We start from the raw sequence: 15692 nt of genomic DNA, 5'->3' as shown, positions 1-15692 counted from the left end.
AATGAACCACAGGCTTCACCTGCCCCACAAGGAGACACTCCCAGCTTCCACCTTTTAGACTAGGAAGCTATAAGAAAATGGGCAGTACAGTTGGATCACAACAGAGGATAATTCATACCTTTTAATGATGCTGCCTTTCTAAGGGAACTTAATGTATGCTAAATGCAATAAGGAAGAGAAATGTCTACTCTAGATGGAAGTCTGTGGGGAAACAAATCATAAAGAGAAGAGTTTATTTTGACAAGAACCATTCAAGTGACCAGCTGTAACTAGGCTGTGGTTTCCATGTCCTGACTCCCAAGCATAACAATCCCATTTCCTAATGTCCAGATTACAGACGTTCGGCTCATTTGACACTAGAGCTGATTAATGAAGATGCTATTTACTCACATCAGACACCTCCACAGAGACGGCTGAGGGCTTCCTAATTTACAAAAGGCATGCCAGTTGCACAAAAGTAATTTCAGATCTAACATGTATGACCCACAACATAAGCTAAGAAGTTTGGGTTGAGAAGGTCACCTGCCACATGGCTCTTCCCTCCAATTCCTGCCTCTTCCCAAGCATGGAAGCTTTCGATGGGGCCTTGGGGAGGCTCCTCCGGTATTTCCTCGAGCCTGAGAGACTGCTGCAATTTTCTCAACGTGATTGACCTCTGATGGCCACCTATCACCTGCAGTTTCCATGGTGACTCCTCTTCCCGCGAGCAGAGTGTAGACGTTCTCAGAGCCTGTCTTGGGCACTTTGATTTGAGGTTGGAAAACGAAGGCTAAGGCATTAGGTTTCAGACATGAGGGTGATACACCTTTGCCCCTGCTGCCTGGAACAGGCCCATCACCTGCCACTCATTTTTCTCCTTTACAGCTAGGCCACTGCCTCCTCCAGGAAGCCTCCCTTAACTACCCCTCTCCTCCTCTGGGCTCCATTCTTGGTCCTGGGCTGTGTCTCAAAGCAGACCAAAGGAACAAGAAGACAGCTCTGTGTGAAGGACAATGACCTATAGCATGAATGGGAGGAAGCAGGAAATACTGAGACTGATAAGGAAAATTTGACCGGATTATGAAGGGCTCAAGTCATCTTCCCCAGGTGGCTCAGTGGTAAAGAATCTTCCTGCAACACGGGAGATGTGGGTTTAATCCCTGGGTTGGGAAGATCCCCTGGACAAGGAAACGGCAACCCACTCTAATATTCTTGTTTGGATAATCTCAGGGGCAGAGAAGCCTGGCGGGCTACAGTCCATAGGGTCTCAAAGAGTTGGACACAATGAGTGATTGAACATACACAAGTCCTCTAAAGAGCTTGGACTTTAGGATAATTTGTACAGACAGAGAATATGGCCAATATTTTATAACAATTTTAAATGGAGTATAATCTATAAAAATATTAAATCATGAAACTAATATCATATTGTAAGGCTGCTATGCTTCAATTTAAAGGAAAAGAAGACCTTGAACTTAAACCTAGGCAATGAGAACCAGCCACTGTCCTGAGAGAACACTGCTGGCCTTACGGGATGCTTCCTTCTGTGGATCTAGTCCTTCAGATACTGCAGAATGCTTAATATCTTGGTCTCTGCCCTCCAAATGTCAGGAGTGTCCCCCTGACCTTATGGCAACCAAAAAAGTCTCTACACCTTTCCAAATATCCCCAGGAATGTAGTTCTGGTCCCTATTGAGAACAATTAAGCTTAAGAATTTTTTTTTTTAGGCAGAAGGATAACAGGATCAACTTTTCTGTTGTTTGTGTTTGTTTTTTGTCCTTTCTGCATGGAATGTGGGCTCTTAGTTCCCTGACCAGGGATTGAACCTGTGCCCTCTGCATTGGAACCCCTGGACTGCCAGGGAAGTCCAGGATCAATCTGTATTTCAGGAAACCAACTCTGGTGATCACACTGAAGAAGGGCTAGAAAAAGAGGGAAATTAGAGGCAGACAATGTAGCTCAAGAAGTGACTGAACAGTCCATATGAGAGGTAATCAAGTCTTGCATTTAGGCGAAGGTGGTAAAGATGGAGTGGAGGTGGGAATTCAAGACATAGTCACAGACAGAATCACAGGACTTGCAAATCAAGCAGCTATGGGAAGGAGAGGATAAGATGAGAAGGAAAATAAGATAACCTGGTCTGCATAACAGGGTGCATGGAATTCACGAGTCAACACAGAAGGAAGAATAGGTTATGCATGCTAAAACAGACAACCAGGGGAGGCAGTATTTTGCTGATTGAAAATGGTTTACAAGTGCCAACAAGGTCCTACTTGTAGAGCACAGGGAACTCTGCTCAATGTTATACAGCAGCCTGGATGGGAGGTGAGTTTGGGGGAGAATAGATACATGTATATGTATGGCCAATTCCCTTCGCTGTTCCCCTGAATCTATCACAACACTGTTAATCGGCTATATTCCAATACAAAATTAAAAGTTTAATTAAAAAAAAAAAAAAAGACAACATGGTTTACAGGTGCCTGAATAAACACATTAGTCAGGAGCCATGAGGAGAGGAGGGGCCCCAAGGAGTATGGAGGCAAGAATAAGGAGATGAATGGCAGACCCTTAGGGAATGATATTAACAGGGTAGCAGAGCAGAGGCCACGCAAGAAAAGGTGAGGAATAGTGGGGGCAGGACCAGTGGGTCGGGCCTGGTTCTGACGCAAGCTGGCCAGAAACATGTGTAGGAAATATCAAAGGAGATGACACAGATCATCTGCCACCAACTCTTATGTGATATCTAGTGACAAATAGCACAATATGGGAAATCACAGCTTTCCTGAATGCCATCGAAACTCCCACTTTAAAGTTACATGGGCTTCTAAGGGTCAGAGGATGCTCATAGGCTGGGAACGTGTAACACTAAGGGGGGCACTGCCTGATGAACAAAGCTGCTGTGCTCTGCTCAAGGGACATGGGGACTGGGACGCTTTGAGCAACCGTACCCTGGAGTAGACATCGGATTGTTTCCTAGAGCCCATCCTTCCTCCCGCCTATAACAGCATCCTGAGTCCTGCTGAGGATCTATTCTGGTTTCGATGGAGCCTACGAGCTGGAGGTAAGACCACAGCCCAAACTCTGGGATGAGCCGTGATTAACTTAAGCTAACCAGCACATCCCTCCTCCTCACCCAAACTCACCTCCACCCACCGTACCTGGTGGGGGTTGGGAGGAGGTTGTTCAGGAATGGAGAATGTGACTCAACACACATCAGTGCAATGGGAAGGGACTTCTAACCACCAATGGTATGGGGAAAAAGAAGTTTCCTCACTCCATTAAGGACACTACTAGAAGACATGCTCTCTCCTCCAGCTGGACATGCACAGAGAAGCAGGTGGCTGGTAGCCAGCCTGCACCGTGAGGGATAAAGCAGACACTGAAGAAGCTAAGAGGAGAGAAGGAAAGAAACTGGGGTCCTGGTTACATCACTGAAAGGCTAGACCAAGCCTCACCTGCAGTCATCCCAACTACTGGACTTTCCAGTTAGTAAGTCAGTTAATTCTACTTTCTCAGATAACTCAAGAGAGGCTTTCAGCTTTCTGCCGTCAAAGGATTTCTAACTGATGGTACAATCTCTAAAGGGCTTCCCTTCTGGTTCAGCTGGTAAAAAATCTGCCTGCAATGTGGGAGACCTGGGTTCAATCCCTGGGTTGGGAAGATCCCCTGGAGAAGGGAAAGGCTACCCACTCCAGTATTCTGGCCTGGAGAATTCCATGGACTATATAGTCCAGACGGTCGCAAAGAGTCGGACACGACTGAGCGACTTTCACTCTCAATCTCTAAAAGCACCTGGAGAGAATTCAGTGTGAGCAGGGCCTTCGGCTCACGGAAGCATGAAAGAATGCTACAGTCAGGCACGAGTCACAAGCGTAAATGGTGACCTAAGGGCCAGGTCTGCAGCCAAACCTTCTGATGCTACTTGGGAAAAATTGACTGATAAAGGGCAATAGCTTCTCAGGGACGTGAGGGTCAGGGCTCCGAGTCCCACCCGGTACTCACGTGTCTCCTCTCGGCGTCGGTGCCATGCTGGCCCTGGAAGCAGGCCATGAGACGCTTGTGGGAATGGTGACACATGGAACGCACCGTGTCCAGGCGCCGCTCGATCTGAAAACACGAAGACGGATGAGCAGTTGGCAGGGCTCAGGAACCAGCTCGGCCTCCTCTCCCGCAGCGTTTGCGTGGAGGCAGGGAAAAGCGTCCTGCCGTCGACTTTTTCAGCTCTCAGGTATAAATGGAAAAGGTTCCCGTGCACCTATACCAGGGTTTCTCATTACTGACAACGGGGCTGGATAATTCTGGGCTAGGGGCAGCTGTCCTGGCTTCATCATCTCTGGCTGCCACCCACTAGATGCTGGTCGCACCCAACTGCCCCCTTTCTGACAACCAAAACTGTCCCTGGATATTGTCAAATACCCCTCCAGAGGCCAAAACGGCCCCTGGTTTTGCAGTGAAGCGTCAAAGCCCTTAAAGGCTGACTCCATGCGCAGGGGGAGGGGACAGTCCTGACTAGAACTTGCTCTTTGATCAGTGGTGGCCAAGTCACACACTACAGCACCAGCAAAGCCCTGGGTCCAGCCAGCAGCACTGCAGATGAATAAGCTGAGGCCAGCCCCAGGCCCACTGCCAAGTGGGAAAGCCACGGGGACATTCAGCTTTCTCCAGATTGGGGTAGTGGAGTCCTCCACACGCAGTACATCAGACAGAAGAGTCAAAAGATGTGCTCTACCAACTGACATTTGAGATCAGTGTTTTCAAAATTATTCCGTATTGTTCCTTATTGGGCTTGGGATGGCGGGTCAGGGGTGGCGGGCAGCGGTGTTTTTGCCTTTATTTATTTATTGTTTTAGAACAAACCTCTAAAGCAAAATGGACAGCCAGCAGTAAGAAACTGACTCCAGGGGCCCACTCATCATCATTAGCTTCCCAAAATATTATTGCTGGGATATGGCTGTTTATGGCAAAGAGAGCTGCTTTTTAGAGGAAGGAATGCCGAAAATGTGTATTCTGATGACTCATTAAGAATGAGGGCAGGCCCTTAGGGATGCTTTCTATTTTAAAGAAAAATCAACAGATTTCAAGCAGAATACATTTTTACCCCAAAACATTTTACCCAAGGAGATGGTTTTGGGCCTCCTTCTTCAGATGCCACATCACTTGCCCAAAATTGTATAATGACCTGATTGTAAGGCATTGGAAAATTAATACACGTTCTCCACTGGCCATAAAAGTGGGGGGTGGGGGTGGGGCCCAGAAAACTCCATTTTACTTGATTCCATTTTCCACTGGTGATGGTTTAGTCGCTAAGTTGTGTCCGATTTTTGTGACCCCCATGGACTGCAGGCCGCCAGGCTCCTCCGTCCATGGCAAGAATAACAGGGAGGGTTGCCATTTCCATCTGCAGGGGTTCTTCCCAACCCAGGTCTCCTGCATTGGAGGTAGATTCTTTACTAACTGAACTGCGAAGGAAGCCCCAATTTCCACTAGAATTCCTTGATGACTCAGACAGTAAGGAATTTGCCTGCAATGCAGGAGACCTAGGTTGGATATGTGGGTCGGGAAGATCACCTGAAGGAGGGAATGGCTACCCACTCCAGTATTCTTGTCTGGAGAATTCCATGGACATAGGAGCCTGGCAGGCTACAGTCCATGGGGTCTCAAAGAGTCCAACACGACTGAGCGACTTCACTTTTAAAAAGTCCACAAGGATAGGGCCTTGATCTGTTACGTTCAGTGATTTATCCCAAGTGCTTTGATCACTGCCTGGCCCATTAATGGAAGGTAGTATGTGTTGAAGGAACAAGTATATACTGAATCCCTGTACACGGTATTAGAAAAACAAGAGTAAATAATCTGTGGCTCTTGCCCTCCTGGGGTTGACAGCCTCTTGGGGAAACTCCATACAAACAAGATAAAAGGGTGGCCTCTTGAACTGCTCTAAGTGAGATCTAAGAGGCAGGAGAAAGAGCAAATTAAGGGAAGTCTCACACCAGAAACAAAATAACTTCTGTAGCTTGTGACAGTGGCAATCATATCAACAAGTCACTAATATTTACCCCTTACTATGGGCCAGGCTCTGCTCCCAGTGCTAACCACGTTTAACCCATGAGACCCTCCTAACAACCACACGGGGTGATATGTCGATTAACCTCCTTTTAGAGAAGTGGAAACGGAGGCAGAGGGAGGTTCAGAGAATTCTTGAGGCCACCGAACTAGTTAGGGGCAGACCTGGCATGGAATACAGGTGACTGGTCACCAGACTCAGCACTTTGAACCATGACATGCCTTCTTTATGGCCAAAGACAACAGAAATAAGAGCAGGAAAACTGCCACAGACGTGGAGTATCTGTGTTATAAAATAAGGAGTTCCTATATCCTGTGATACACCACAATGGAAAAGAATATGAAAAAGGATATATAGATACATATAACTGAATCATTGTGCTTTGCAGCAGAAATTAACACAATGCTGCAAATCAACTATACTTTAATAAAATAAATAAAAAAAAAAAATAAGGATTTCTAGAAACTAGCAAACTCCTCAGGCCCCAGTGGATGTTTGAGCAAAGAGACAAGAACAGACAGTCACCGTCTGAGTCCCGTGCGATCTCTGCAATCCTCCACCTGCCAGCAAGAGCTCTGTTCTCTTCTCAAGGCTTTGGGGATAAAATTACTGACATGACATATGGGAATCAGAATGCTCACAGGAAAACCTAGTGGAACTGGAACAAACAATATTTCTAAAAGTCTGAAAATAGACTTGAAACTTCTGATAAAAGCTAGTGGGGAAACAGTGTTCAGAATCTGATTCTTAAGCTACAATATGTGTGTTAGTCGCTCAGTCGTGTCCAACTCTTTGTGACCCTATGGACTGTAGCCCGCCAGGCTCCTCTGTCCATGGTATTCTCCAGGCAAAAATATTGGGGTGGTAGCCATTCTCTTCTCCAGGGGAGTTTCCTGACCCAGGGATTGAACCCGGGTTCCCAGATTATTTCACCATCTGAGCCACCCGGGAAGCCCTAAACTATAATTTTGTACATCAACTATACTTCAATAAAAAATTTTTTTAAAGATTATGATTCTTTAATAAATCTTTTGTAAAAAAACCTAGTCCTTGATAAAAAATTTCTAGTCCTTAAAAATAGAAAAAAAAAGTGCTCTTAAAATCTTCTACCTGCAGAAGACTGTCATAATTTAGAAGACCGTTTTGGCATGGGGTGGGAGCAGAGGACAGGCAGCGTTTTTTTAAATTATGCAGCTCCTTCTCTCCACGGGAAGAGACAGAAAGCCATCTGGGAGCAGATCTCTGGTCTCCAGGGACTCCTTGGAACACCCCTGAGACAGGTTATGAAAATGAGAGGCTAGGAGACAGGTGGAGAAGTCTTAACAAAACCTGCATGTGGAACTGGTCCTGTCTTTCTCGAAGTACTCAGTGTGGGTGGGGATGGAGTGGGGTTGGGTGAAGTGATGTGTATACAGGGTCCCCAGCCCTCCTGGGAGAAACGCCCAAGCCCCACAGTTAGGGAAGCCTATTGAGAGATGGCGTGGAGTAGCCGTAGTTAAGGTCCCCAGCAGGAAACGCCCCCTCCCTGTACAGAGAGGAAAGTCTGGCCTAGCCATGTGAAGCCACCCTAGGGCCCCTGGGTGGTTTTGAGAGACCTGGTCACTGTCACTGAGACTCTGAGTCCTGCAGGACCCAACTTAGCTCAGTTTGGGGGGAAGAAGCATAAAAGGGAGCGAAAAAATCCAAACTCTGTTGGAGCCAGTGGGGTCACTGTGGCAGCTGGTGGAGCCTGTTGCATCAAGGGCACCGTGCAGCGGCCTGCAGGGACCCGTGACCAGGCCATGGTGCCAATGGACCAGCCGTCCCAGCCAGGCTCCGCCCCCTGTCCCCACCCCAACACCTGGCACTTGTACTCGGGACTAGCCCCATCTGAACTTCATAACATGACACCAAAGTTTCAGATCCCCTTTTATCACTGTGCAACTCAACTGCTTTTCTTTTCCTGCTCAAAACCATGCTAATCATGCTAATTCTGTTTCGGGAAAAATCCCCCCAAAACAAAGAACTGTCAGGTTCAGCTCTCCCCTATGGGTTTTTTATTTGATTTTTTCTGCCTATGGGCTTTTTTGTTGTTGTTCTTATTTAAATGGAGCACTTTAAAAAGTCTTTCTTTTGTTACCTGTAACAGATCTTCACTGAGGACTTCTGTTTTCTCGGCTCTGTGGGAAAAATTCAAAGTTCAGAGTTAGATGTCTGGAAATAAAAAGCAACCCATGAAAATGAGTAATTAGTATCCTGGAGTTTAAAACACAACAGGTAGAAATGAAATGATCACAAGGGGGGAATTTTTACCAGTTTTCATATTAGAGGGCGGCTTTAGCAAAGCCACAAAGAAACAAATAAATGAAAGTTTGCAGAAACTAGCAACCCTTAAGACCAAAATGATTGAGATCAGTGGTTCTCAAACTTGGGCATGTACAGACCCAGCAAGGAGGGTGGGGGAGGAGGTGTGGCCTTAAAATGCCATATTCCAGAGCCACTACCACCATAGTGAGATCCTGAATTTTTAACAAGCCCCTCCCTGCCCAGAATTCCCTGGCAGGAGGCCTGTAGATGACACTTTGAGAAAAGACTGCTCTGGAGAAAATTAAACTTAAGTTCTTAAAATGATCAGTTCTGAGTTTCACAGCAAACAAGTGTATCACAGATCCAGAAAGGTTATGCAATGATACACACACGATAACAACCATTAAGTCTTCCTTCCTTCAGCTATCTCATCTTTACTTTCAAAAGAGACAAAATACTTTCACCCTTATCTATGCTTCAGAACTCCTGCTGAGCTTTCTAGAGGACTGATACAGCAGCCGACAATCAGCAGAGCATTGTGAGCTGCTGGAACTTCATGTGCCAGACCGCCATCTTTTTCCAAGAAGATTTTTCTCTGCAGTCCAAAACAGCAGCATTGTTGGTATACTCAGAATCACTACAAAAGAGCCACTCTGGACTCCTGGTTCAAATAGTGATTTAAGCCCAGTCATTTAACATCCCTGCCAAATTCCCATTGAAATGAACTGGGAAATTTTTAAAGGAAAAAAAAAAATTTCAGTTCTGATCACACTGTAGGAGGGAGGAGGGAAGACCACTGATGAACCAGAAAATCTGAAGCCTTTTTATAAGAGCCGCTGCAGAACAGAAGGCTGCATGACCTTGATCTTGCCCCTGAACCAACACAAGAGAAGGAGAAGGCAACTGGCCAGAAAAACCAGTGGGACCCCCAAGAATGACCTCAAAACACCACTAGGCTCAGAAGAGCACTAGCTGCAAGAACGATGGTGGCCCACACCGCCAATCCCATGCTTGGGAGATGGCATGTCAAGTGAAACCCAGCATTGGCACGGAGAGTTCCAATACCAGTCATCAACTGCAGTGCCCCAGTTAACCTGGAGATGCCTACAGGAGTGGCTCACTTGTGGTTTCTGCAGGAAACTAGAACTCTAACCTGATTCAATCCTCCCAGGTCCAGAAGAGCAGAGCCTGGAGATCAGGCCAAGGCCCCAGGTTCCCAAAGAGGCCAACTCAACTCTATGAACGAGTTCTGGAAGCAGCCAGCCAAAATATGCCATCCTAGCCCTGGCTTGGCATGCATGGTGCCAGGCATTGCTGAAGTGCCAAACATAGGTAGTCATGCCAGTTAGGGAAGTGGAGCAGGACCCCAGCTGACTATGAGCTCAAGCAAGTGGCCTCAGAGAGAAGCCTGTGAGTCGGCCTAGCAGGGACAAACCTGGCATGAGACCACCATAGCTTCACCATTAATCCCAGCCTTGCCACTCCTCGAGCAAAATACCACCTCAAGACTATATAACTTTCATTAGTCTTCACTGGCCAGAACTCAAAGTTCTGGATAGGGCCTTGGACAACTTTGACAGCACGCTGGTATCTCCTTCTGTAAGTATAAGTATGTGCAGAGAAAAGTCCCAAGGCCTATTAAAATATTCACAAGTTCAAAAGAGAAGATTCAGAGCACATATGTCTACTTATGAAACAAAATTTTAAAAATAGAAAAGGAAAACTTAATTTTAAAACTCCCAGTGTGGTACAGATGGCCAATGGGCACATGAAAAGATGCTCAACATTGCTAATTATTAGAGAAACACAGATCAAAACTACAATGTAGCACCACTTCATTGGTCAGAACGGCCATCATTAAAAGAGTCTATAAATAACTTATGTTGGAGAGGTTATGGGAAAAGGGGAACCCTCCTATGCTGTTGGTGAAGGGAAGTGAAAGTTGCTCAGTCGTGTCCGACTCTTTGTGACCCCATGGACTATACAGTCCATGGAATTCTCCAGGCCAGAATACTGGAGTGGGTAGCCATTCCCTTCTCCAAGGGATCAAACCTGGATTGAACTCAGGTCTCCCGCACTGCAGGAGGATTCTTTACCAGCTGAGCCATGCAGATTAATTATACTGTTGGTAGGAATGTACATTGGTGCAGTCACCATGGAAAATAGTATGGAGTTTCCGCCTTAAAAAAACTAAACACAGAGTTACTGTATGACCCAGCAACTCCATTCTTCAGCATATATTCCAAATAAAATCATAACTCAAAAAGATACATAGACTCCAATATTCACTGCAGCACTATTTACAATAGGCAAGATACGGAAGCAATGTTAAGTATTGACAGATGAACAGATAAGGAAGATGTGGTATGTGTACACACACACACACACACACACACACACACACACACACACACACACACACACACTGGAATATTACTCAGCCATAAAAAAGAATGAAATAATGTCACTTGCAGCAAAACAGATGTACCTGAAGATTATCATACCAAGTGAAGTAAGTCAGACAGAGAAAGACAAATATCATACGATATCAATATATACAGAACCTAGAATATGATACAAATGAACCTATTTACAAAACAGAAACAGACTCACAGACATAGAAAACAAACTTATGGCTACCAAAAGGGAAGGAGAGATGAGGGATAAGTTAGTAGGAGTTTGGGATTAACAGATAAAAACTAACAGATAAACAACAAGGTCATACTGTATGGCACAGGGAATGATACTCAATATCTCATAATAAACCATAATGGAAAATAATATGAAAAAAATATATATGTATGTGTAACTGAATCACTTTGCTGTATACCAGAAATTAATACATTGTAAATCAGCTATACTTCAATTTAAAAAATAATTAATAAGATAAAATCCCAACATGGGTGTTTAGTAGGTATGAGAGAGTTAGTAACAGCTCAATGGTCTGAGAGAAGAAACCGTGCATCTTGTCCCTGCTGCTTGTTCAGTGACCTCAAACTGGTAACTTGAAATGAATAAAAAAATCAAATACAATACAAACAAATACACATAATACAAATCAGGGCTTTTTTTTTTTTTTGAGAGTCAGCAATATGAGCATAGCACTGCTACAGCCACGAAGAAAATAAAGCTAATGTAAAAAGAAAGAAAGAATTAACTTTAGAAAAATCAAGTCTATTAGCAAGATGGTCCTAGCTTACTACTATCCTTTGCTGCAAATAACTGATTGAACATAGTAATATATATATCAAATAGCAATATATGCAAAAGTTGTAATGTAACTGTATTGGAAGGATGGGGAAGCAGTAGAGAGCCCTATACCCTCATTTATCATAATAGGAAGTCAATAAATAATATCTAAACTTGATAACTCAAAAGACAGTGGTTTATATATATTATCTATAAATATAGATAGGAATTAACGCCAAAATAAACAGCTCAGATTTGAAAGCAGTTGCCTCTTCAGTGAGGGAATCTCAACTGGGAAAGTGCAGTGAGTGAGGAGAGAATCCACTGTAATTTGTGCATAAGCCTTTTCCTGTTATTTGACTTTTAAAATTACAACAATTTCAAAAAAATAGCACTTTTTAAAATAGTTAAAAAGTAACAATAGCTCGTTACTTTTTTCAGTAACACGCTTGATACGGTTTCAAGTGATGCATAACCTTAAGCGAAGCATAACTTTAACTGTAAAGTGATGGGTCCAACTGTCAATCTGTACAGAAGAGCAACAGAACACAGACATTAGAGCATCCAAAACACAAGGCAGATCGGTATACTTGTTGTCCTTTCTTCAAATTGACAACTGCGATCCTTTGCTTTAAATGTAGAGGCACTTCACTTGAAAAGGTATCTGCAGACTGAAAAACACACGGAACATACTATGTGCAAATGTTAACAGACAGTTCAAACATAAGTTTATCCTCTGTTTTCCTCCTTTGTGGACACTCGGTATACCACACTGATGAAGCTGATTTTAGAAAGAGATCCAGTGCATCTTCTGAATCAGATTTTAGGGTTCAATGAAATTCATTAAAATTGCCTATAATCAGGAAAGATTATTTCCCCCTAGCTTTACTGAAGTATAACTGACAAAACTCCATATATTTAAAGTATACAATGTGATGATTTGATTAACACACACATTGTGAAGTGATTACCACAATCAGGTTAATGAACACATCCCATTACCTTTTTTGTTATAGTTGTGAGAATGCTTGAGATCCACTCTCAGCAGATGTCAAATATGTATTATTAACTATAGTCACCATGCTGTAGTGAAAGTGAAAGTCACTCAGTCGTGTCCAACTCTTTGCGGCCCCATGAACTCTACAGTCCATGGAATTCTCCAGGCCAGAATATTGGAGTGGGTAGCCTTTCCCTTCTCCAGGGGATCTTCCCAACCCAGGGATCGAACCCACGTCTCCCACATTGCAGGCGGATTCTTTACCAACTGAGTGAGGGCCCCAGAATTTATTCATCTTATAACTGATGGCGAGTACCTTCTGACTAGTATCCCCACCACTTCCCTGACGCTCCAGTCCCTGGTAACCACCACTCTACTGTTTGAGTTCAACTTTGTTTTTTTTAAGACTTCACATATAATTGAGATCATACAGTATTGGTCTTTCTCTGGTTTATTTCACTTAGCATAAGGTCCTTCTGGTTCATCCACGTGTTGTGAATGGAGGATTTCCCAATTTCCTTCTTTCTCACGGCTGAATAATGTTCCTCTGTGCCTGTGTGTATGCAACTTCTTTATCTATTCATCCATCATGGATGGACACGTAGTTGTTTTTATACCTTAGTTATTGTAACTATGCTATAATGACCATGGACGTGTAAATGTCTCTTAGAAATACTGATTTCACTTCCTTCAGATAGACATCCAGAAATAGGATTCCTGGATCATATGGTACTTCTTTTTTTTTGAGGAACCTCCATACTGTTTTCCTTAATGGCTGCACCAATTTACACCACCGACAGTGTAAAAGGGTTTCAGTTACATTTTGGCCATATGGAAAAATGTCTTCATTGGATAAACGTCTGTTTAGGTCTTTTGACCATTTTTTAATCAGGTTGTTTTTTGTGGCTTTTTTTTTTGGCTATTGCATTAACGCAATTGGCAAACTCATATATTATTTGATATATATATGATACTAACTCCTTATCAGATAGATGGTTTGCAAATATTTTCTCTCATTCCAAAAGTTGCCTTTCCATTTGGTAGATTGTTTCCTTAGCTGTGCTGAAGCTTTTTAGTTTGATGTAGTCCCACTTGTTTATTTTCACTTTTGTTGCCAGTGTTTTCAGTGTTATATATATGAAATTATTGCCAAAACCAATATCAAGTAGCTTTCCCTTTATTTTCTTCTAGGACCTTTATGGTTTCAGGTTTTGTATTTAAGTCTTTAATCCATTTCAAGTTAACTTTTGTGAGTGGTGTAAGGTAGGAGTCCAGTTTAATTTTTTTGCATATGGGTATGTATATTTCCCTGGAGAAGGCAATGGCACCCCATTCCAGTACTCTTGCCTGGAGAATCCCATGGACGGAGGAGCCTGGTAGGCTACAGTCCATGGGGTCACCAAGAGTCGGACACGACTGAGCAACTTCACTTTCACTTTTCCCTTTCATGCACTGGAGAAGGAAATGGCAACCCATTCCAGTATTCTTGCCTGGAGAATCCTAGGGACGGCGGAGCCTGGTGAGCTGCCGTCTATGGGGTCGCACAGAGTCGGACACGACTGAAGCGACTTAGCAGCAGTAGCAGCAGCATGTATATTTCCCAACAGCATTTCAAACAGACTGTCATCTCCCTACTGTGCATTCCTGGTGCCCTTGTCAAAGATTAGTTAACTGTATATGTGTGGGTTTATTTTGGGGCTCTTTATTTTGGTCTATCGGTCTATGTATCTGTTCTTATTCTAGTGTCATACTGCTTTGATTACTGTAGCTTCATAACATAGTTTGAAATCAGGAAGTGTGATGCCTCTAACTTTGTTCTTGCTCAGTACTACTTTAGCTATTTCAAGGTCTTTTGTGGTTCCATATGAATTTTAGGATTGTTTTTTTCTATTTCTGTGAAAAATGCCATTGGAATTTTGATGGGACTATACTGAATCTTTGGATTGCTTTGAGTAGTATACAATTTTAACAATACTAATTCTTCCAATCCATGAATATGGGTTATCTAGGAAAGATGTGTTCTAAATTACAACTATGGAATGTAATATACAAACTAGGATGGCTCCCTCACAAAGAAACTCCCCAACAGACTGTGCTATCCCCATCTTAATTTTAGGGAACCACCAATGTTTCCATCTCCCCCTCATATGTGGTCCAAATGACCTGACCTCTTCATCACTGTGACTGGTCCAAGACTCAGCCCTTTCTATGCTGAAGTGCTTTGGAACATTTATCTTTACCACAAATGTGGAATTTTTTACCCTAAGGAAAGTTTGGCAATTAGCATTCAGAGTACTGGCCAAGGTCCCCATTTAAAAGCCATTTACCTAAGCCAAAGAAACTTAGCTTTACTGAGACTGAATTTATCAAGACAAAGTGATCCAATTACAAAAATCATACTTGCAAAATCAGATTGTTTTCAATCAAGCATTTTGCTACACAGACCTAAACTCTTTGCATATGAGGGTTTTTTTTTTTCTGCTTTGTCTGAGCCTTCTTTGTCTCCAGTGTTCCATGCTTGAAAACACACTTGATGTTTCCTGTTTGAAACTGGAAAAACAATACAGAGCAGGAAGGTGCCTCCCACTCGCCATTTTACTCTGGGGGTTGTTTTTTCCTATGCAAGCCGCTGCACAATTTCACTAGTCATCCAGACAAGGCTTCCATCAGGCACGATTTTTAATTTACTTATCACTTTCTGATAAAGCATAAGATTTCCCTCTTCTGATTCCCTGTGTGGGCCATAATGTAGTCACCTTTTCCAGAAAAGCTCAAGTGAGGAAAAGGGCCAAAGGAAGATTTCCAATTGGCCTTGACAATTTCCATCTCTAACTGTGGACTGATTTCTGGAGGAGTTTCTGCCATCACTACACTCAATGCCAGATGCTGCTATCATATCATGAACTGCCATTCTACCTCATGGGGCACAGATATCAGCCTAAAGCATGTACCATGGGAGCCATGGACATAAATGCTCAAGTCCACACCTTCAATCACACTGTGATCTTCCAAGCACTTTTTGAGCATTACTGACCTCATCCCAGCATGACAGAACACTCCCTGGGGGCAGGGACCAGGTCTATCTTAGCATCAACCGTCCCCCAGCACCTTGCTTAGCCCCTGCTTGCCACACAGTAAGCACCTGAATGTGTGTGTGTGTGCTTAATCGTGTACGA

General features: G+C 43.6%; 1 protein-coding gene across 48 annotated transcripts in view; it reads right to left on the bottom strand.

Annotated features, from left to right (window-relative positions):
- The window catches only part of ARHGAP17 (Rho GTPase activating protein 17), a 93976-nt gene that overhangs the window by 46852 nt on the left and 31432 nt on the right, over positions 1–15692 (bottom strand). For 38 of the 48 annotated variants that reach the window (XR_014072575.1, XR_014072573.1, XR_014072576.1 and 35 more), the window contains exons 2-3: positions 8164–8203; positions 3983–4087 (exon numbers count right to left, since the gene is read on the bottom strand). Coding sequence is in view for 24 of the 48 variants with exons in the window: in XM_081554435.1 (XP_081410561.1) it covers positions 3983–4087; positions 8164–8203 (145 nt within the window). In the remaining 24 variants the exon portion in view is untranslated. Of the gene's footprint in view, positions 1–3982; positions 4123–8163; positions 8204–15692 lie in introns of all 48 variants that reach the window. The other 10 variants (XR_014072578.1, XR_014072577.1, XR_014072592.1 and 7 more) reach the window with 1 other exon arrangement.

The sequence above is a fragment of the Giraffa tippelskirchi genome, chromosome 13 (assembly GCF_054371585.1).
Source record: "Giraffa tippelskirchi isolate mGirTip1 chromosome 13, T2T-mGirTip1v1.2.pri, whole genome shotgun sequence".
Classification (NCBI taxonomy): Eukaryota; Metazoa; Chordata; class Mammalia; order Artiodactyla; family Giraffidae; genus Giraffa; species Giraffa tippelskirchi.
This window is presented reverse-complemented; position numbering and strand designations above follow the sequence as displayed.